This window comes from Dromiciops gliroides, chromosome 4, assembly GCF_019393635.1.
Source record: "Dromiciops gliroides isolate mDroGli1 chromosome 4, mDroGli1.pri, whole genome shotgun sequence".
Taxonomy (NCBI): Eukaryota; Metazoa; Chordata; class Mammalia; order Microbiotheria; family Microbiotheriidae; genus Dromiciops; species Dromiciops gliroides.
Window position 1 is genome coordinate 334,125,713 of NC_057864.1, and position 22,112 is coordinate 334,147,824.

At 35.6% G+C, this 22,112-nt stretch overlaps 1 protein-coding gene across 6 annotated transcripts in view; it reads right to left on the reverse strand.

The window, feature by feature from the left end:
• The window catches only part of HACE1 (HECT domain and ankyrin repeat containing E3 ubiquitin protein ligase 1), a 91,438-nt gene that overhangs the window by 67,827 nt on the left and 1,499 nt on the right, over positions 1 to 22,112 (reverse strand). For 2 of the 6 annotated variants that reach the window (XM_044004915.1, XM_044004917.1), the window contains exons 1-5: positions 16,174 to 16,205; positions 14,891 to 14,995; positions 11,458 to 11,534; positions 8,007 to 8,054; positions 6,757 to 6,888 (exon numbers count right to left, since the gene is read on the reverse strand). In XM_044004915.1, the coding sequence (XP_043860850.1) occupies positions 6,757 to 6,888; positions 8,007 to 8,054; positions 11,458 to 11,534; positions 14,891 to 14,894 (261 nt within the window). In that variant the 5' untranslated portion in view covers positions 14,895 to 14,995; positions 16,174 to 16,205. Of the gene's footprint in view, positions 1 to 6,756; positions 6,889 to 8,006; positions 8,055 to 11,457; positions 11,535 to 14,436; positions 14,440 to 14,890; positions 14,996 to 16,173; positions 16,264 to 17,841; positions 17,897 to 22,112 lie in introns of those variants that run through there. The other 4 variants (XM_044004916.1, XM_044004918.1, XM_044004919.1 and 1 more) reach the window with 3 other exon arrangements.

The following is a 22,112-nucleotide window of genomic DNA, read 5'->3' on the forward strand; positions in this document are numbered from 1 at the left end:
CTCTACTAGCTTCCCTTGTATTTGACAACCTGTGAATCCCTCAAAACACTCACAATTCTCACCTCCAAAATCATCTCCCTTATATTTGATCTAATCCAGCTTCTTTTCCTGATTTTATTCTTTAGTGCCATTTCTACCATATGTATACCCCTTTTTAGAACTGTGATGCTAGAGTCCAATTTTAATAGCTCTGCTGTCCTGGAGAGTGAAGTTTCTTATAAAAAACCTTTCGTAATCTTTTCCATGTTCTTTTTGTTATTCCCCTTCCATTTTTACCCTTAAATATTCTCAAAATTACTTTGCTTATGGTTGACAAGTCTCACTCCAAGCTTTCCTGAAAGTTTTTACCATCTATTCCTTTTCTACTTTATGAAGCAATTCTGCTCATCATTTTCCATTATCTTCTCCCATAACATTTAACAAATGAGTTTGTTATAAACCAGTGTTGCCTTTGGCCACCAACTCTCATCTGCTTGGAAACTGTTTGCTGTTTAACAAACTTTTTAGGATCTTGGTCTCCTTGTCATGGCAAATGATTTTATCAACCTCCTATATGAAATTATTATAGCCTGGGTTTATCTGTGATATCATTTTTCATCACAACAACTTATAAGCACAGGTCAAAATCATGTTTCAATAGTATCTTACCTTTCATCTTTTCCTTTCTTAAGGCTTTGTGCTAATTTTGATTTTTGTATTAAGTTGGTCAGACCACATATATAAAGCTAATTTAAAATTCAACCAACAAGCATTTATTAAGTGTCTAAGCACCAAAATCAAAGTGTCCTCAAAAACATTACATTATGCAAATTAAACAAGGTCACTGTTGAAAGGGTAAGCACTAGAAGTTGGGGAATAAGGAAAACACTCATGTAGGAAGTAACATTTCAAAAGAAACTAGAAATTCTAAAAATTAGAGGTGAAGGAGTACTTTCCAGGCATGGTAGACAGCTTATACAATGAGACCAATTTTACAAAGTTTAACATGACAAAAAAAGTTTCATTCAATGATGGTTTTGTATATTGTATTCTTTTTTTCTGAAAATGATTGTTTTCTATCTGTTTAACACAGTGATCTGAAAATTATGTCTGTTTTATTAGAATGTTCTTTTTTTACTCTAAGTTTTTGCCTGCTTCTCTAGTTGATAAAGACTAAAAAGAGACTAAATTACTCAGGTCAGAAGCTTGTAGGTGCATTTATAACAAAAATTTAAGAACAGTGAAAAAGATGAATTAATAAATTTGTAATTAACACCTGAAAAAATGTTTTGAATTTAATACATCAAACATAATCTTATGTGTAAATGATATGTGTATACATATAAAAACACATTTTATATTCAAAGATGGAAAAGATTAAATTGCTAAAGGGTATTAAAATTTAGCATTATGTAATTGCCAATTTCCTCTTTTTGGGGGGGGTACGGCAATTGGGGTTAAGTGACTTGTCCAGGGTCACACAGCTAGTGTCAAGTGTCTGAGGCCAGATTTGAACTCAGGTACTCCTGACTCCAGGGCCGGTGCTCTATCCACTGTGCCACCTAGCTGCCCCTCCTCTATTTTTTAATAAAAAATTTTTTCCAGTTTCAAAATTAGCAGAAATTTTTTTACTTTGTTTCAGGATGCTCCAACTAGCATGCAGGGCTCCTCATTCTGCTCAACAAATCTTCCTTCCTATAACTTTAAAAAGTAGGTAACCAGTAAAGAGGGATCTGGGGAGGAAAAAGGAAGAAAGTAGACCATCTGCATTCCAGGATTTGCCTTGGAAGACACAACCAGCTGTATGCATCAACAGGGCTTCCTGTCTTTTCAGCTTGCTTTTGTAAAATAGTAAGGATCTCGTATGTTCTTGGGTCATTTAATTAAAGTCAATGGCTAGCCAAGAAGCAAAACGCCAATGACAAGTTTACATACATGTCCAAATTCAAAGTGACAAAAATGAAAAAAGTTAATAGTCAATAAAGTTAAAACAATAAAGAATTAAATGTAAACTCCTTTTAGCAAATGATTACAAACAAATCCAAAAGGAAAAATGCATTATTTCAATTCAACCAAGTTTTCATTGTGTGCCTACTACATATAGGACACTATTTTAGGCACTGAAGGATATACAAAGTTAAATAAAATGCAGTTCCTATCCATCCTGGAACTTATTTTCTAATAATTTAAGCAAAATATTACATAACAATGCAGAGCTTCTGACAGTGTGCTTGTGCATTTTCTAAAAGCAACCTGCTATACAATAACTTCAATCTGCTTACCATCTTTCTAGAAGGCAACTATCTAAAGCCAATGTATATTTCTTATCCATATAATAATCCATATAATTATCCAGCAACTGACAGCAATATTCACTTGTCTTGGTAAATAACAATTATCAGAAAAACTGTCATCACTGAAGATCAGCCAACACAGAACTCTTAAGATCAGAAAAACTGAACTTTCTCTAAACCTAAAAATAAATTCTGAAATATGTTAATCAAACCTACCTTTATGCCTCAAGGCTGAATCCAAGCAATGCTTTGGAAAAAGCATTCAAATAAGTGTACATGATTGCCCTGTAAGTCTCTGGATGAAAAGTTTGGAGGATGGTTATGGATACCAATATAGCTGACTGAATGTAGTGGAATAACCTTATTGTTCCTTAACAAGCCTGCAATTTCAATGAGAAACGCAGTCAGTAATAATTCTCTTGAAAATAACAATCTATAATGCCACTGTCAAATTAACAATTGCCTTTTAAATTTTATGAGCTTAAATCTACCCTAACAAGATTCCAATTGCCTTACACATTAAATTTGTGAGGCTTCAAACTAAGATACATCATAAATTTAAGATATCAAATTACTCACATAAGATTTTCTTTAAATTTAATTTTGAAATAATTTCTAGCAAAATGTACTCACAATATTTAAATTTAAGTCAGATCATTTAACAATATGATGCTCTAAGTTTATGGCTCCAAACTGTCGTAGAAAGCTAAGAAAACATTCATATGAGACAACGTTCACTTCATTTTAAGTCTTTTAGACAACTGAAGACAGCAGGAATAAAAGGTTAATTTCAAATTTGGCATTTTAGATAGCTAGGTAAAATCCAATTTGCTGACTAAATTGCTATAGTGTGTCAAAATCCAATCATCACACAGGGTCTACAAATTGCTCTGTATCTTTCTGAGCAACAGAAAGTTTCCCCTCAAAGTTCAGAGCACTTTTATCCACTATGTCTCTAGCATTCTGCACATATCAAAAAGGTAAGTTTGGGATAAAGAAATAGATGTTACTATCCCAAGTACAAATATTTAGCCAATGCATGAACCAAGCCTGACCTCTATGGTCCCTTCCAGAGCAAGAGGAACCAAGTTTTTCAATGTTCTCCAGACTATAGGGTACCCTCGATAATATGTCCTAAAACTATATTATAATCCTAGTGACAAATAGCTCAAATAACAGCTGGTGGTCAAAATCATCACTTAAGACAGAAGATGCGGAAGCCATGGTCACATTTTTCAATCCGTCTATTATAAATATTACTTTTTTTTTGCCCAGGCCTATGATATCATTGGTGAAGGGAACTCCCTCCACCTAACAGAATAGTAAGCATCATACAATTTTTCATCTTAAAAGTTGTAGTCCCTAGAGGCAAAATCTCTAACCCAGATCCAAACAGCCAGTATGTGTCAGGAAGGCAAGACTTGGACTTAGTTCTTCTTGAGACTGGTTTTCTATCTACTGTTTCATACTGCCTCTCAAGAAGAAAGACAACCTTCAAAATCCTAAAACACTATATACATCAAGACAACAGTACAGACTCAATAACGAAAATTTGAATGTCCACGTTACATAGCTTGGGATCAAGAGCAGCAAAGAAGTAAAATTAGTTTTTTATCTTAGTTATTTTTGGAGAAATGAATGAATGGATAGATAGAAAGACAGATAGATAAATATAGATAGATGATAGATAAATGAATAAATAGGTGAATAAATGGATGGATGAATGAATGGACAGGTGTGTGTGTGTGTGTGTGTGTGTGTGTGGGTGGGTGGGTGGGTGCTCTGCAAAATGGATTTAAATTTGACCCTCTATGTAATTCGTAATAGAATATTAAGTTAACTAATAATAAACAAACATCCTCATAATCTTTACAGCCTTTCTAATCAACAAACCAACAATGTAGCAGTAGTAAGGAATGCTACACACCTGTCCAATACTTGGAAATAGTGTTTCTTCCCTCCCACCCACTCTCCCTCCCTCTCTCCCTTCTTATGTGTTCCTAAAATTCAACCTACACTGAGGTTAAAAGTAAAACTTTACAGAAGACTTCTGTCTCTGTACATTTTGTACATTGCCTCTTTTTTTGAGCTTGAAAGTTTATTTCCCTCTGAAGATTTTTGTATTTGATTTTTTAATAAAAGGAATAATAAAATTTCAAGTCTTAAAAATTTAATAAAAATTTTGTATAAAAACACTGAACCTGTTCTCATATACATAAGCTCTTTCAGTTGTTTTTCAGTTGTGTCCCACTTTTCATGACTCCATTTAAAGTCCTCTTGGAAAAGACAGTAGTTAGCAATTTCCTTCTCTAGCTCATTTTTACAAACAAGGAAACCAAAGCAAATAGGAATAAGTGACTTGCCCACAGTCACACAGCTAGTAAGGCCAGATTTGAACTCAGGAAGATGAATCTTCCTGTCTCCAAGCTTGGCACTGTGCCACCTAGTTGCCCTACCATTTCTTTACTGGACAAAGGTCCCATCCAATTCTAGTAAACTGACACAAAAACCTTCCTAATTCCACATCCATCTAAATCTCTAATACAAAATAAAGCCTTTTAAAGCATCTCACTGGTAAATTAAGGAATGATATGGAATCAGTAAAATAATAATAATAATAATAATAACTGCAGTCCCTACCTTTAAAAGGCTTATCAAATCTCCAGTAGATAATTCAGTCCAGTTCAATACAAGATTCCTGTCCAATGAGATTCTAATATATGACAGAACATTGGCAATTCTAAGGCATATTAGAATTAACACAATTCTGCTGAGAGACTGCTATAAATGTAAGTCTACCTAAAGAGGATATTGACTAACTGACTTTTCAAGGTCTCTTCACATACCCTAATCCTATAATTAATGGCAACCACCAATGATTCAGTAACACCCCATCACTATACATTTCCTTCTATACAATCCTCAAAAATCCCTGTGGCATTTCAGTGACTAGGATGGAGATTCAGCAGCAATCTTATTCCCCAATGCAAACAATGGTAGGGACAGAGCTGTAATGCTGTTAGGAAAGTCACTATTTTTTCCCTTCCAGATCTATTACATATGCAAAATCTCAGCCAACAACATCATCATAGTAAAGTCAGAGTATCTATAAATTTTCCTAAAATTTCTTCAAAGACAAAATTTCTCAGCTGCGAAGCATTCTTCATTGCTTTACCACACCTGCTTTAGGTTGAAAAACATATGGAATACATTATACTTGTGCTATGTAATCCTCAATGATGTCATATAATTCACATTTTTTTAATGCATTCTAAAAAGTACATATGATTTGGGCCAAGGCTTTCTGAAGGGTCTACTATCTTCTATCGTAACTCAAAGCAATTGATATCAACTACTATAACACACTTCCTCTCTAATCTTCACGGAAGCAGAAAGAGGGTAAGATTATTGAACAATTGTTATGTTTTTTTCATTACAGTTAACTATCTCGCATGATACAGATATATCTAGAACTCTTTAAATTTGAAAACTCAGGTGGGCTTTTTCCCTTGAGATACTGTCAACAGGGATCACATCCAAAACTACAATAATTTTACAAAGGAATTCCTGAAAGTCATCCATAATTATGCTTTTTGAAAACACTGAAGAATGGGATCAGATATGTCAGAATATTTTTGGTGTGAGCTTTTTTAAAAAATGGGCTTTCATAGCCTTAAAAACAGTAACCTTTGAAGAAACAATAGCTGTTAACTATTCCTTAAAGACACTGAACTAATTTAATTTCTAAACCTTAAAAGGAATAAAATCTAAGTAGACATGAGGACCCAAAGAAATCTTTTCTTCTACTTTATGAACAAATCAGGACACCAGAAGAGCAACTTTTGCCTCCCTAACTGAGAGAGTCCTGATACTACACCTCATACACCACACTTTTTTTTTTGTTAAGTGACTTGCCCAGGGTCACACAGCTAGTAAGTGTCAAGTGTCTGAGGCTGGATTTGAACTCAGGTCCTCCTGAATCCACAGCCAGTGCTTTATCCACTGTGCCACCTAGCTGCCCCCTACACCACACTTTCAATTTCTTGGAATGTCTCATCAGAGACAACCTCAGATTTCTGAAGACTAAGCCATCAAAGCACAAATTCTAGTATGTTCTATCAACCTAAAAAGGTTTCAAGTAAGAACCTGTTCACCTATCTACCAAGGACTAGCTTACCTAAGCTTGGAAATGCTCATCACCAGAATGTTGGCTATCGATACATTTTTTTAGCCATAGCTGAAAATGTCTAAAGGAATTATAATCTGTATGAAATTACTTACAGGAAAAGCTAAAGTATTAAATAGCCCTAATTTTATCTCCTTCCACCAAAACAAATCAGCATTCTAGTAATTAGTAGAAAATATTTTAAAAGCAGACCATTCAAAACAAAGTTCACAAATGTTCCTACTGAAAACCTTTTCATAAATTCAAAGTTTTCCAAAATGTACAAAATACATGAAATTTCAACTAAATTTAACCTACTGTCTTATGACCATTCTGGCATGCAACATGCAATGCTGTCTGTCCCATTGCATCTTCAACATCCACGTTACTGACATGCTGCACAAGATCATGAAGTAGTTCTGTTCTTCCATTTACAGCCAACCAGTGGATCTGTAGAATAATAGGTGCCAGTTAATACTTCTATAAGAAATTTTTACATTTGAACATTAAAATACAAACTAGTGATACTTTAGGCCCATGTGCTTTTTCTTAGTTTTTTAATGATTAAAATTTTCAGGGGCAGCTAGGTGGCACGGTGGATAGAGCACTGGCCCTGGAGTCAGGAGTACCTGAGTTCAAATCCGGCCTCAGACACTTAACACTTACTAGCTGTGTGACCCTGGCCAAGTCTTGAATTTAGTGAGGCAAGTCAATTGCCTCACTAAAAAAAAAAAATTTCCAACAAAAGTTATGTTTCTGAATTAATTTTTCTATAATACAAAACGACAGGGCAAGTACAAGATATCTTCCTTCTTGGGTGTCCTGGGGCTTTCAAAGGAGACCCATATATTTTCCATAAGGCAATTCTGAATTAGAGAAGAGAGGTGCTAAATTCTTTCTGAGTTCCATAGTTTGTTACTAGATATTCTTGGTATAGCACATTCATCTTCCCTTCACTGCCCTTCTTCATTCCCCAACCTTTCCCCCACCAGCAGAAAAAGAAAAAAAAAACTCAAAACAATATAACAGGAAAGTAACATAAAGAAGTAATGGAAATAAGTATAAAAATAGCTTCTATTAGAAGAGTTTCACAGCTGAAGCTGCTATTCCCCACAGATACAAAATCTGGGAGGAAAAATAAGTAAGAAACCTCAAAAATGTTTCCCAAGTATCAAAATATGCTCTCTTACATCCTTTCAAGTCTGATCCCTCCAACTATGAAAACTTCCTAATAGCAATCAAAACTTTTCCCAGGCTTTGCTAAATATATTCAATAATAACAGCCAAGAGAAGTTTGCTTGTCTTGAGGAAAAACTAGGAAGAGAAGTAAGAAGGGGAAAAGTAGAGACATCTCACTACTGTAGTGGAATAAAATTATGTAGGGCAAATGAATGTAACAAATGGAAAGAAATCATTTCTTTCTCAAAATTAATTGGTAGGAAAAGTGATTAAATCATATTTATCTATCTGCCTATATTGGATTAGAAGTACCATGAAGATAAGCCTAAGTCTGCACCAACTACAATATCAGGTATCCTATGGATATTCAGTATATAACATTTACTCACGTTTCCCACTGTCCACTGAACACATCTATTTGGATATCCCACAGGCACCTCAAGTTGAACATAAAAGTAGACTCATCAGTTTTACTCTAAATACTACTACTCCTGACTTAGCCTATCTGTTTTAATGACATCACTATTCTTCAATCACTTCTAGGCAAAACCTCGAAATTACCTTGGATTCGTCCCCCCTTACCCCACATAGTCAGCGCCAAACCTTACTGGCTCAATCTCATCACTGCTCAGATCTATCGCTACCTTATCATTCTTCCTCCCATCAACAGTGTTTATGCCCTTTTACAGGAGCAGAGCATCGTAGATTTAAAGGTGAGAGGACCTCAGGGACCATTCAGTCCAAACCCCTCATTTTACAGGTGGAAAAACTGAGGCCCATAAAGGTTCGGTGATTTACTTACCCGAGGTCACACAAGCAGTATCAGATAGGATTGACATGTTTAATGTGTTTGTACGTATACAACCTCTATCAGATTGCTTTCTATCTTGGGGAGGGGGGAAGGAAGGGGAGGGGGAGAGAAAAAATTGGAACTAAAAATCCTATGAAAACAAATGATGAAAACTATCTTTACATGTAACTAAAAATAATAAAATACTCTTATGATTAAAAAAAAAGATAAGAGGCAGCTAGGTGGCACAATGCATAAAGCACCGGCCCTGGATTCAGGAGGACCCAAGTTCAAAGCTGGTCTCAGACACCTGACACTTACTAGCTGTGTGACCCTGGGCAAGTCACTTAACCCTCACTGCTCCACCAAAAACAAAAACAAAACAAACAAAAAAAGATAAGATTGACTAAAGAGTGAAGTGCTCTTTCTACTTTACAATGCTGCCCTCTAAAAGTCCTCCCAAGAATATTAAGGCACCTCCTAAAAGGAGTTCTGACTCATTTTTGTTTTCCTTCACCTTTTTAAAGCTAGCCTAATACACTATCACCTAATTGGTGTTCCAGGGCCACTAAAATGATGTCATTATTCTTCAGGTTAAAAATCTTCAATGACTCTTCAGTGCCTACCAAATAAAAGCACTCTTCAGCCTAGCATTCAAGATCCCTCACAACTTGGATCTATCCTCACTATCTTTATTTCACATTACAGCTTATCATAGGTTCTATACTCTAGTCAAGTTAGATAGCCAGCCATCTTCCAAACATGCTTTTACTTTAGTTACCCATGTTCATGTTATTCCCTCTCCACCACTTCTACTTTTACTTATAGAGACCCTGCCCAGTCTACACTCAAAAAATTAAATATCACCTTCTCTAATGTCTTCCTTGATCCTCCCAGACAAAACTGATACTTCCCTTATTCATCTCATAGGACTATTCATGTCAGAGACCTTTATTTATGATTAGGTATACAATAGACAATACTCAAAACTATTCTCCAAATTTTAAAAAGAGAGGGGCAGCTAGCTAGATGGCGCAGTGGATAAACACCCGCCCTGGATTCAGGAGGACCTGAGTTCAAATCTGGCCTCAAGACACTTGACACTTAGCTGTGTGACCCTGGGCAAGTCACTTAACCCTCATTGCCCCACCAAAAAAAAAAAAAAAACCAAAAAATTTTAAAAAGAGGTACACAAACAGCAAAGATGAAATTTCATGTCTTCATTATTTCATTTAAAGCACTTCAAGATGCTGTTTTTCAAAAATAGTATTTTATTTTATCTCTACTTCAAGGAGAAAAAAAAAACTTAAAATTGTGACTATTTGAGAAAGTGAAATTCCTATAATCTATTCCATATAATTTACATATTTATTTCAAGGATCTATGATTTCACCAGTATTGAAACTCCCTTCAAAGAAGCAGACAACAAGCCTTTCAAACTTAGGAAATGGTCTTTAAGAATAACTGTGGAAAAGCTCCTAATCCTGATAAAGAAATCCAGAAAAAAAAAGTAACAGTGAGTCCTTTGTCCAACCCAGCTCAGCATAAGGAGACAAACGGGGGGGGGGGGGGGGGGGGGGGGGGGGGGGGTGTTAGAGGTGGCCAGGAGCACAGTGCACAGGGAATACTCCAGCACCCAGAGAAAGGCTGTTCACCAGGGCAAAAGTAGGTCTCAGATCCACATCACCCTACACCACAGTACTATGACAGGCACAAGTACCAACTGGCACTCATTTTGTTATCTACTACACAGTCCTGGTTAACAGATTCAGAACAGCGTGAGGAGACCCATATCTTTCCCAGTAGGAAACCTGGGCCCTGTTATACAGAAAAAAAAAGGAAGTTAAGAAGACAGCAGCAGAGACTCAGACTTCAAACACAAACCAGGATCTCACATCCAATGTCTAGCCCATCATGCAAAGGAATAACCAGAATAGGAAAAATCCAGACCAAAGCAGAGCCTATAATTCTACTGCTCTAAGCCAAAAGAGCTTTCAAACTGGCTGACAGGGACTTAGGCAGCAATGTACTTTTGCACAGACCCAAAGCCAGGTCAGAATTTACAGAGCTCAGAATAGGGAGTAGCGAATTAGACTTTTTCCTGGATCAAACCAATTTGGGAGCACTGAAATCTTGCAGGTGTCCAGCCTGTCCCTGAGATCCTGGAATGACCTAACATTCAATACTCCCAAGAAATCAGCAACAGAACCAGCCCGGACCTTCCCTTCCTAAGTGTGGCAGATACTAGCCCTAACTTCAAATCAAGTCAGGAAGTAGGCCCGGAAGAAGGGGTCAAGAACACAAAAACAACAACAACAACAAAAAAAAAAAACCCTGCCAAAACCCCACTTTGAGGGTAGGGACACTCAAGACACAAATGCAGAAGAGAATGACTACAGCATCTCCAAGCATTGCCTCAGAGACCGTTACTGTGACCGAAAAGTTCACAGCCATACAGCCAAAATTATAAGCTTTTCTAAATTTAAGTTGGTCCCAGATCATCACTAGACCCATATTCAAAGACTTCCTAGTTTGGTAATATCTGCCAAAGCTTTTCCACTGAAAAGAACCTAGGGTCACTTCCACAGCAAAAGGGATCAAAGTAGGACTTTAGTGGAGAAAGGCACTCACACAAAGAATATATGTTACACTGACTTAATTTTGCAAGGGCAAGGATAAGGAGTAAAGAAAAACATTCTACTCCTGAGCACAGTGAGGAAGAAGGAAAAAGGGAAAAAAAAAAAATCACACCCATAGTCTAAAGTCCCAAAGCACCTATGAAGAATGTACTGCTGAAAGATTCAGTGAAGATCAGTGATGGAAACTAAAAAAAGAAACTAGAGGATGACAGAATAATTGGTAGGTTCATAGTTTCTTTGAAATAAATGCAAGAAAAATGTCTCCAAACATTTGTGATCCTTTAGTTATTGCAAAGACATTAAACATTTAAATAAAAACACAAAAAATAATTGTTACAAAATCCATATACTATGTTAAATTTTATTTCTTTTAAAGTACTTAGTTATTTTGACAAAGTTTAAAAGACTTACTGCAGTCAGTCCTTCGTTATTACAAATGTTGACATCTGCACTGTACTCTAATAATTTACTCATGCATTTTCTTCTGACTAGAAAGAAGAAAAGAGGACATCACAAACGTCATTAACAATAACATTAAAATATACTAAGCATATAATGAGAAGTATTTTACAAAGAACAGGTCCAATATTTGACGGTTTTACATAATTATACAAGTATCCTACTTGTTCAATAAACTCAGCTAACAATTTAAAATGAAAAAATGGTAAAGTTTCTAAGATCTGGACATATTCAAACATTAGGTCTGATTTACAGATAACTGGAGGGGAAAATGTGCAATCAGGTTTTTTTGTTATTGTTGGTTTTGGAGGGGTTTGTTTTGTTTTGGGGTTGCTTTGAGACTGGGGCTCTCTATATCTATTAACACTCTCACTAGACTGTGGGCTAGAAGTGGCAACTCTTGGACCCTAATCCAAACCAACTGGCACAGAAGTTTTGATATGTTCCATTTTTCAAAGCTGGATAGATTCACCCTTCCATAGGCAGTTTTGTCATCCACCCCTCCCAGGTACTCAGCATACTGGCACTGAACTTAGTGTGGACACCCAATTGGCTTTAGAAATACCATACTACACTACAAACTCCAGTGACCCACCAGCCTCATCCTCTCCAACATCAGGGATTAAAGGTACATGCTACATACATGACAGTAATCACATTTTCACCTCATTCAGGAAAGGGCAATCAAATCTTCCTTTAAATATCAAGGTTAAATTTCAATCAGTTGAAAGATTATGAAAGTACATCAAGTATCATGTTCTTTGGAGCAGCTAGGTGGCGCAGTGGATAAAGCACCAGCCCTGGATTCAGGAGCACCTGAGTTCAAATCCAGCCTCAGACACTTGACACTTACTAGCTGTGTGACCCTGGGCAAGTCACTTAACCCTCATTGCTCAATTAAAAAAAAAAAAGAAAAAAGTATCATGTTCTTAATTACAAAGTATTTTAAAAATAATACAAAAAACACTACCATAAAAACAAGCAAAACTAGACCTTCCTATATTTGGCCTAATAAAATACAGATCATTTTTATTCAAACATTTATTAGGGGTCTTCTCTAGTCAAAGCATTATGATAGGTGCTGAGATTTAAAGAACAAGGCCGGTTCCCTTCTATTCAAGGACACTACTACTACTACTGATATATAGTGACTTAAAAATTTGCAAAGCACTTCTAATACAGGATATATCTCTGGTTCAGTCTCACAACTCTTGGCAAGAGGTACTCAAAATATTGTTCAGATGAGTGAAATGGAGCCTAGAAAAGTGAAGACTTGACATGGGTCAAGCAGCTTAATAAATATCAGGGTGGGAGCCAGGTCATCCAGAATCAAAGTCCAGTATTCTATGACTATATCTCAATGCATTCAAGTACATCTTGTATTTACAAGGTAGTCTAAGGAGGAATAAATCATTAATAATCTGGAAGGAGAAGAGCAAGAGATCCAGGAACTGACTTCACTGAAGAAACTCAAACTGAAGCCTTGAAATGAAAGACAGAGATTCTAAGAGGCAAAGAGGAAATAGATGGATAGTAGAAGTCAATCAGGGAACAACTTGCAGTACAGTGGGGACTGAATAGAAATTCCATAAAGGTGATTAAGAGTAAATAGTTTGGGGGCGGCTAGATGGCGCAGTGGATAGAGCACCGGCCCTGGAGTCCAGGAGTACCTGAGTTCAAATCCGGCCTCAGACACTTAACACTTACTAGCTGTGTGACCCTGGGCAAGTCACTTAACCCCAATTGCCTCACTAAAAAAAAAAAGAGTAAATAGTTTGGAGCTACTAATAGATGATATGGTAGTAGCCCTAATTTGCCTAGCTGTCCCTCATTTGGCAGTTTGCTTAAAGCAAATGGGCTCATCAATATTTGATCAGGTATTTTAATGATGCTTGTTAACAGACCAAACTATGTTCTAAAGAAATTCTTAATTATATATGCTAATCTATTATCAAATTACATCATCTTAAATTATATGTTAGAAATTTTTATCATAAAAGGCTATGCCTTTAAAAATATCACAACTATAGTAACTTTTAAATTTTACCTACAGAGATTTTTTTTTAAGTACGATTAAATATTAAAAGGATAACCTACAACAAATAAGACTAGGTGTCACAAACCAATTCTAATTCATTTTCTTCCACTGACTTGCTGTATTTAAAACAGTTAATCTCTCTATCTTATTTCTTTATTTTTGAAATTAATGTAATGAAGGCCTCCTCCCACAGAGATGGTCTAATATTGGCAAACCTAATTATTAAAATGATTCATTTTTATGGGCTATTTGTAAAGCCTTTGTTTCTTAAGAATAGTTTATAAGGATTCTTTCTGGAAGGAAACATCCTGCCTTTCAATACTGGGACCATGTCCATATCTTTCACACTGAGTCACCTGCCTGAATCTCCTGCTATAGTGACAAAAGGATTGAACTTGTTTTTAACCATACTGTGAGGCAATCTGTTCTTTAGCTTCTAATTAGACTATGAAAAATTAGAGAAATAATTGTTCATAGCCAACATTTTCATAAGACAACTATCCACCATATATTATTAACCCAATGCTCTAAGACTCTTAAGTTGCAGAGGAGGTGTTGACTGACCTGCATTGATGAGGGAGCGTTCACCTGGGTTCCATGACCTGTTTTATAATTCCTTGATAATTATGTCAATATAGTCAATTTCCTTTTTAACCCTATGGGTATTATTTCATGCATTTAAAAACATTATTTTGTGAAGGGATCTATAGGATTCACTAAATTGCCAAAGGGGTTAATGATTTTTTTTTTAAATCACTAACTCTAGTGTTAAGAGAGTTGCCTAGAACTGAGAGGTTAAGTGACTGGCCCAGTCACCTAATATATTCGCAAGGCAGGATTAGAACCTAGGTTTTCCTGGCTTCAAGGCCAATCCTCTGTCCATTATACCCTACTGCCTCTCCTTTGTGAAAAGTAAAACTAAAGAAAAAGAGCAATGAATATAATGTTCAACTATAACTATATCTAAAAATGCCAAATAACCATATGAATTAGTGATACTCATTTCACTTTTCATGAGTCTTCATTTCTTGAGGCAGCTCTCTCTACATGGCTCTAATAACTTGGCTCTAAGCCTGGAGAGAGAGGGAAGACCTGTTTAATCTGCCTCAGACTTTGTGGGGATCAATGAGATAATATTTGTAAAGCACTCAGCATACAGTACTTGGCACACAATAAGCAATTTTTTTTCTTCCTTCCTTGATATGAAAAATTCTAAAATATTATCTTTATTAAAAATTCTACATTAAAACTGGTCATACTTACATGGTTACATGACTTTCACAAGATAAATATCAAAAAATCACCTAATAAAGATAACCAAAAACTATTTAGAAAAAATAATCTTACCCATTTCTAGCTGCCAGATGAAGGGGTGTGCACCCTGAAATATCTTGATAGTTAGGATTTGCTCCTTTTTTTAACAGCAGAACCAAGCATTCAACTGATCCACAACTGAAATAAAATTGAGTTCAAATTCTTTCAATAATTAAGGCAACTATGTTGATTAATTCAATATCCAAACATCAAAAATTACACATATCTCTATGGTTACTTATTTAAACATCCTACACCTATTCCAAGAAGAAAACACTTTCTATTTCTACTAGGTTATCAATTAAGTAGTAGCTTGTTTTAGCCAAGATTCCAAACTCCAGAAAATACATAAATTTGTACTAATGCATATGTACATATGCATTTTAATGATTACCTCATTATTACTTCTTGAAATTCAAGTGTCACGAAAACACTTTCCAAAAGTCTAATTTTCTACTAGTAATAAGCAATGGGCTGTTTGTCCTTTGTTCTCAAAGAGGACCAATGACATGAGGAAGATAATGTCCTGACTTGCAAGTCATCACCCTCACTCCCTCTTCCAGAGACAACTGGGTCCAGTGGCAAGACATACTTCAGGACTAATGGAAATGGCCCTGGATGGAGTGGGAGATCCTGGCCTCTTTAAGCTAAGGTCTTTTTCGGGTCTTTGATTAAGGTAGGTAAGAAATGAGACCCCAAAATGGCCTCTTGTACCTACTCAAAAAATAATAAATTTGGGAGGGGAAGATTTCTGGCCAAAATAGAAACAACTGCTACTTATACTAGGGGAGGAGGGAGGGAGGAAGGAAGGAAGGAAGGAGCCAGCATTGCCCAATTAGAATTGGCCAGTTGGGTTCCCAGTGGGGCAGCTGCTACTACTACTACTACTACTAACAGATTGTTAAACAATCTAGGTAAATAGCATTCTCCACCTAACCTAAGACAAGTCTTAGTCATAGATTACAAAAGTCAACAACCTACAATTACAGTCAGCATATTTCCAGATGACAACTAATTTAAAACTAATTCTAAGTTTTAAATAATTTGAATAGTTTCTCCAAATCAAAAAGAAAAAAAAAGTAAATTTAGTTGCACAGTTCTTGTTCAGTTCATCACAAAGGGAATCTACATTTCACCCAGACTACAATCTTGGTCCAGGTCCAACCCAGAGTCTGTGGTGGTAGTTCATGGCTATATCACTGGTAAAATTCCAGGATAACCAAAAAAAAAAAAAAAAAACAGAATGCAGGCAAATCAAGAAAAGGTAAAGGAATAACAGAAGCTATATTTATTTGCCCAAACCAAGTATATCTTACTTTGCAGCAATGTGAAGTAAGCTTCTTTTCACCCGTCCAAAGGCATAATTGACATCAAACTTTGAATTGGATAATAATTCTGAAACAGATCTACACAAAAACAAAATCAAAAAGACTTATAGCACAGTCCACAGCTTTTCAACTCCCCTTATCAAATCTTCCTAGGAGAGAAGTTATTCTCTTAAGTGTAGCAATTTCCCAAATCAGTATTACTACCAAAAAGTACCTGACATAGTCAATTAAGCTAGGGACAGTTTCAATCATGACTATTAAGACAATGACAGCTTCACTACTCTGAAGCCACTTAAACTGGTTTCTGCTGCCAATGATTTCTTCTATGCAAAGGGAATTAAGCTAAAAGAACTGCATACGTACAACACATGCCTGATGTGGCATTTGTGACCCCGTATCTAAATATTGCCTATATCACCTGTAAAGTTACTGTAAAACCCAAATCTGCGCCCCCCCATCCCCTATACACATGCCCTTTTTTTTTTTTTTTTAGGCAATGGGGGTTAAGTGACTTGCCCATGGTCACACAGCTAATAAGTGTCAAGTGTCTGAGGCCAGATTTGAACTCAGGTACTCCTGAATCCAGGGCCGGTGCTTTAACCACTGCGCCATCTAGCTGCCCCCCCCTTTTAAAGGCAAGATCACAACCTAATCTACAGGTCAGCAGTTCCCCTCCAATTTTAAATGCCAATCATCTCATATCTACATATAAATCTGACATAGGCACCACTCTAAAATAGTCAACAATTCCTCACAAATGGCAGAACACCAAAATAGCAATACATTACGAAAATGTGCTTTCCAAAAAAAAAGAAAGAAAATATGCTTTCCAACATTTCTATAATTTCTGAGCAATCAGATCTGCACTTACTCACCACCCACCATGACCATTCTATCTCAAGATATATCTTAGTAGTCCATGTTAACTGGCCAAACATTTATTTCCATGGAATGGGTATATTACAGGTTGTCCCAAAAGTCTTAGTTCAGTTTTAAATTATTAAACCTGTTAGAGCTTAAAACTGCACTAAAGATTTTTGGGACACCCTTTATCTAATTCATCATACTTTCACAACACTACAGAAAAATATATCAGAACCATTCATTTTCTCTCCATGAAATTTTAAAACTGCAGAATCTTAAAATCTTGAAGAACCTTAGTGATATCAAATTACCTCACTTTTTTCTTTGCACATGCTAGATTCCCACTCCCATTCTTCTAGCAGGGCATACACTCCTTAAGGGCAGGAATTATTTTGTATTTGTACTTAGCATCACATTTTGCACACGACAGGAATATTTTTATTTGAATATACTACAACATCTCAGTACTATATAAATGATAACTACTATTACTATTACCATCATCTTTAAAATTAGAACAACAGACTTGTCTAAGGTCATTCTGCTAGTTGGTATGCTCCAACAGTGAATTTCTTTTTCAAAGAAAAAAGGCCATAATGAAGAAAAATTTTAGATAAATGTTAGCAGTTTTACCCGGGCAAATCTGAAGCTTCCTTGTCCCTATTCCTCATGTATAAAATAAAACACTGAATTAAACTGCCTCAAAGTTCACTTCTAGCTCTAAAACTCTAAGTCTTTTTGTGATTATTTAGGTAACCCTAAAAAACTTTAGTCTTTAAAAGAAATACTCACCTATGCTGGTCAGCCATAACCATTGGCATTAATGTATAGACAGCAGTTTCATTATCTAGGCAGAAACCAGTAAAAAAAAAAATTAGTTTATCTCGCCTGTGCATGTACAGTTAAGGAAATACAGGAAAGGCATGTGAAGTTGCTGCTAGGCATAATCTAGTTACAGTATAACTAAACTTCCGATAGAGCTAATGTCTAGGGGAAAGAATCAAGATGACTTGAATCATGTTAACTACTCAAGGTAAGAAGAGAGGGGAAAATTTGTTTTCAAATCAACATCCTGGAAATGATTTTCTTCCAGGAGCTTAATGGAAAAAGAAGAGCTTGATGATACTACTTTAAACTTTAAAAATTTAGTTTTATCTATAAAGTTAATAGTTTTACAAGTTTGAACACACTAATGTTTGATCTTTTATAATGCATGGTATTAAAGATTTAAAATCCAAAACAATTACATAGTATGTTATTCCTATGAAAACATTACAACAAAATTAGTTTTAAATACTTTATAAAAACTAAAAAAAAAAAAATCACATTTGTGTAATAGTGCTTTTCAAAATACTTTCCCCTACCTGTTATCTGAGGGGAAAAAAAATCAGTTACCAAAAATTACCAAGAAAAAAACTAGAAATATAAAAAGTAAATATAATTCCATACCATATTACTAACTGAACTTCAGATATTCTTCTAAAATTTATTTTTTCTAATTCTGCCTGCCATTTCTATTTTTCTATGTAGCACAACAAGAACTGTGTTAAGAGTCTAGAATACAGTGGTGCTTCACCATCACTGTTGGTGAAGAATTTGTTGACAAAAATCTTTCCAGATAAGTTTCCAGAAAGGGCCTCTGGATCTTTACCCTGATGTTCACCTTCTAGTTTCAACATCAAATTCCTTCATGAAGATTTTGTATAGTTGAATCTTGCAAATGTTCTTTTCTCTCTACAATTCTTATTGTCTTAGGGGATGATATAGCTCTATAATCTTCTGCCATTCTCATCCAAAAGATTTAACAAATAAGAGTTTACATTCTAATGCATGACCTTTGGTTGCCAATTATTATCTTGGGGGAGGAAAAAGGAAAGATGGATTTTCTTTTTTTGCTAATTAAAAAACTGATTTTTAAAATATCAATTTTTTTCTGATACTTTTTTATGCAACATGAGCAGCACCTTCCAACTTTCTGCTAAAAAAAAGTATTCATGATATATAAACATGCATTTTCCATAGTCTACAAAAGCCTTCAGACACTCCAACTTCTTCAGACTCTCCTACTTCTTACTCAAGCCATTTTTCCAACCTTGTTTACTATCCTCCTCTAGGTGGGCATTTTATCACGTTTAAGTCATAAGATATTACAGAATATGTTGCTTTGATTTGGAGAGTCTTACTGAGTTCTTCATAGAATTTCTCAACCTCTTCATCCTCTGCAATAGATATTGGCACATAAACTACAATTATTTTCGTGCAAGTTTGTGAATGCATACAAAACATGAACAAGATGATAAAAAGTCCTATATAATGACCTTTCTTGTTGCCTTTGGACAAATGATAAAAGGACTTGGTGGAATTGATTTTATTTGCCTCTCCAAGTAAAATCTGTGAATCAGTCAATTTTTTAAAATGCACCTTCATTTTGTCTTCTAATTTCAGTTATACTGATGTGCCAAGATTTATATTGATTTGTTTTCTCCAGAAGTATCCACAGTTCTAGATAGTCTAAAAACCAAATGTCTTTAGTTCACAGAACCCACTTTCTCCTTTTCCCACTACTTTACCACTATAGAAATAGTCTCCCATAGCTATTAAAATGTGGTATAGGTTAAAGATTAGAGATATCACTCATTAACCATCACCACTCTTGGCCACAGTAGAAATGGGGCAGCTAGGGGCAGCTAGGTGGTGAAGTGGATAGAGCACCGGCCCTGGAGTCAGGAGTACCTGAGTTCAAATCCAGCCTCAGACACTTAACACTTACTAGCTGTGTGACCCTGGGCAAGTCACTTAACCCCAATTGCCTCACTAAAAAAAAAAGAAAAGAAAGGAAAGAAATGGAGCAGCTAGGTGGTGCTGTAGATTGTGCTCTGAGTATTAGGTGGTGCTCTGAGTTCAAATCAGGCCTCAGGCACTTGACAGTTACTAGCTGTTCTATCTTGGGCAAGTCACTTATCCCCAACTGCCTCAAAACTTCTGGGGTCATCGCCAGTCATCCAAATATACACACACACACACACACACACACACACACACACACACACACACACACACACAAAATCTTGCCACTGGACTCAGATGGCTCTTGAGGAAAGAGTGAAGCTGGTGACTGCACAGCCCTCCCCTCACTTAAATCCGATTCACTGCAAGTCACAACATCTTGAATGATCAGTGAACTGGATGCAGAATAGAATATTAAGAGGGGATTGGATTGCTTTTGGGAAACAGTGCAGTGCTATTTTTTTTAAATGACATCTTCCCTCTGAAACAAATGGACATCTTTTAAAATCAATATTCTTCTAGTAAAGCAAGTCTTAGAATACCATGGTTGCCAAAGAATTCAACTTGCATTTTACCCAAAAGGACATAAAAGGAGCACAGTGAGGATAAATAGGCCCCAACATATTACCAACGAGGAACTATACAAGAAATGGAATAAAGAAAATCATCAAAGAGATTCATGACTGGAAAAGAATTCTAGTTGGTCATGAGGCTAGAGCAAGGGCTACCTAAAAGACAATCTATTAATAACTACACAATGTCAAAAGAGTTACATCGGATGGGGAGCTAGGGACATGTTATCATGCATCATTGGAAGAAGTACTTAGTTAAATCACAAATGTATCAAAGTGTTTAAGGCCACACTCCAGTTTAACAAGTTTTATTGGGTTCACACATTTGCAAAAACCTCCCTACTGTATAACTAAATTCTTTTTTTATTTTGCCACTTTGCATTTAACTTTTTTTAAAAAGTACTCAGTAGTAACAAAAAATCTTTCCTAATGTTTATAAAAGGGGAGGGGGGAACCATGTTAAAAGTAAACAAAATATAGCTAGCATTTATTAGTCTATATCAAAATAGAACTATAAACATAGGGTGTATTCAAAAAATATTCTTCAATGCAAAGATTCTATGACAACACTTTGAAGAGCACACTCCAAAAGAAAATTTAAACTTTTAAACTATCAACTCAACTAGATTATATGTTGGTAAACAAAAACATCAATATGAAAGCCCCTAGTCCTAACACAAATTATGGCTTAAAAGTGTTATAAATAAATAGAATTAATTCTCCCTAACTAAGCAAGAAATGAATACTAAGGTTCCCAGTGGTAACATGTTTTATTCATGACATCTGTGCTCATTCAGATCAAAAGTGTAAAAGAAACTGCTATACCTAGGTATTTTCAAAAACTCATTTAAAAAGAATTGAAAGCAATTTAATCAACATTTACTGAATGCCTTTTGTGTTCAGAGAACAGCACAAGTACAGTGGAGAGTGGATTACAAGGAAAAAGAAGACAGCAAACCTGGACCTGGACTATTATAATTGTCATAGCCCTAATCAAAGTCTTTGTTACAGAAGGTAATGGCTATAGAGTTTAAGAAAAATATCTTTAAAATGTTAGAGGGCGAACCAGCATGATATGGTCACAGACTGGCTTTTCTCTATAATTGATTTCTTAATTCCAAATTTATTTCATAAAGCCTCAGCATATTATTTCCAAAAGTAATAGAGTAAACTTGTAAGGAAAGAAAAGCATCTGTTTTTATCAGAAGCTAAATTTTTTGGTTCTGTACCAAGAAGTTTCAAAAGCGCTGACAATCATATGGCAAATCATTAACGAACAATGAGAACAGCCTTCTGAAATTCTGAAAGTGGCCTTATATTTATATAAGATTTTTCCCAAATCATTCATGCCAATTATTTAAAAAAAATGCTTTAAAACTCCCTAACCACCACTAATAAAATAATGTTGCTTTTTACATAGAATAATGTTACATATGGTCACCTAAAATATTTTAGTACAAATTTTAAATTCTATTATCTCCCCCTATTATCACAGGGTTGTTTTCCTAAACAAATAAACAGTATTAAGTACTTTTAAAAGTCCTCTAGTAATAAAAATTCATTTCCCTTCCCCCCTCCCCCTCTTTTTTTCAAAGGGCCGTCTTTACCATACTCGTGCCAAGGAAAACTTAACCTGCTCTCCAGAAACAATACTCTAAGCTCTTGGCCAGATCAAAGAAGAATGGATTCCAAAAACCAATTCAA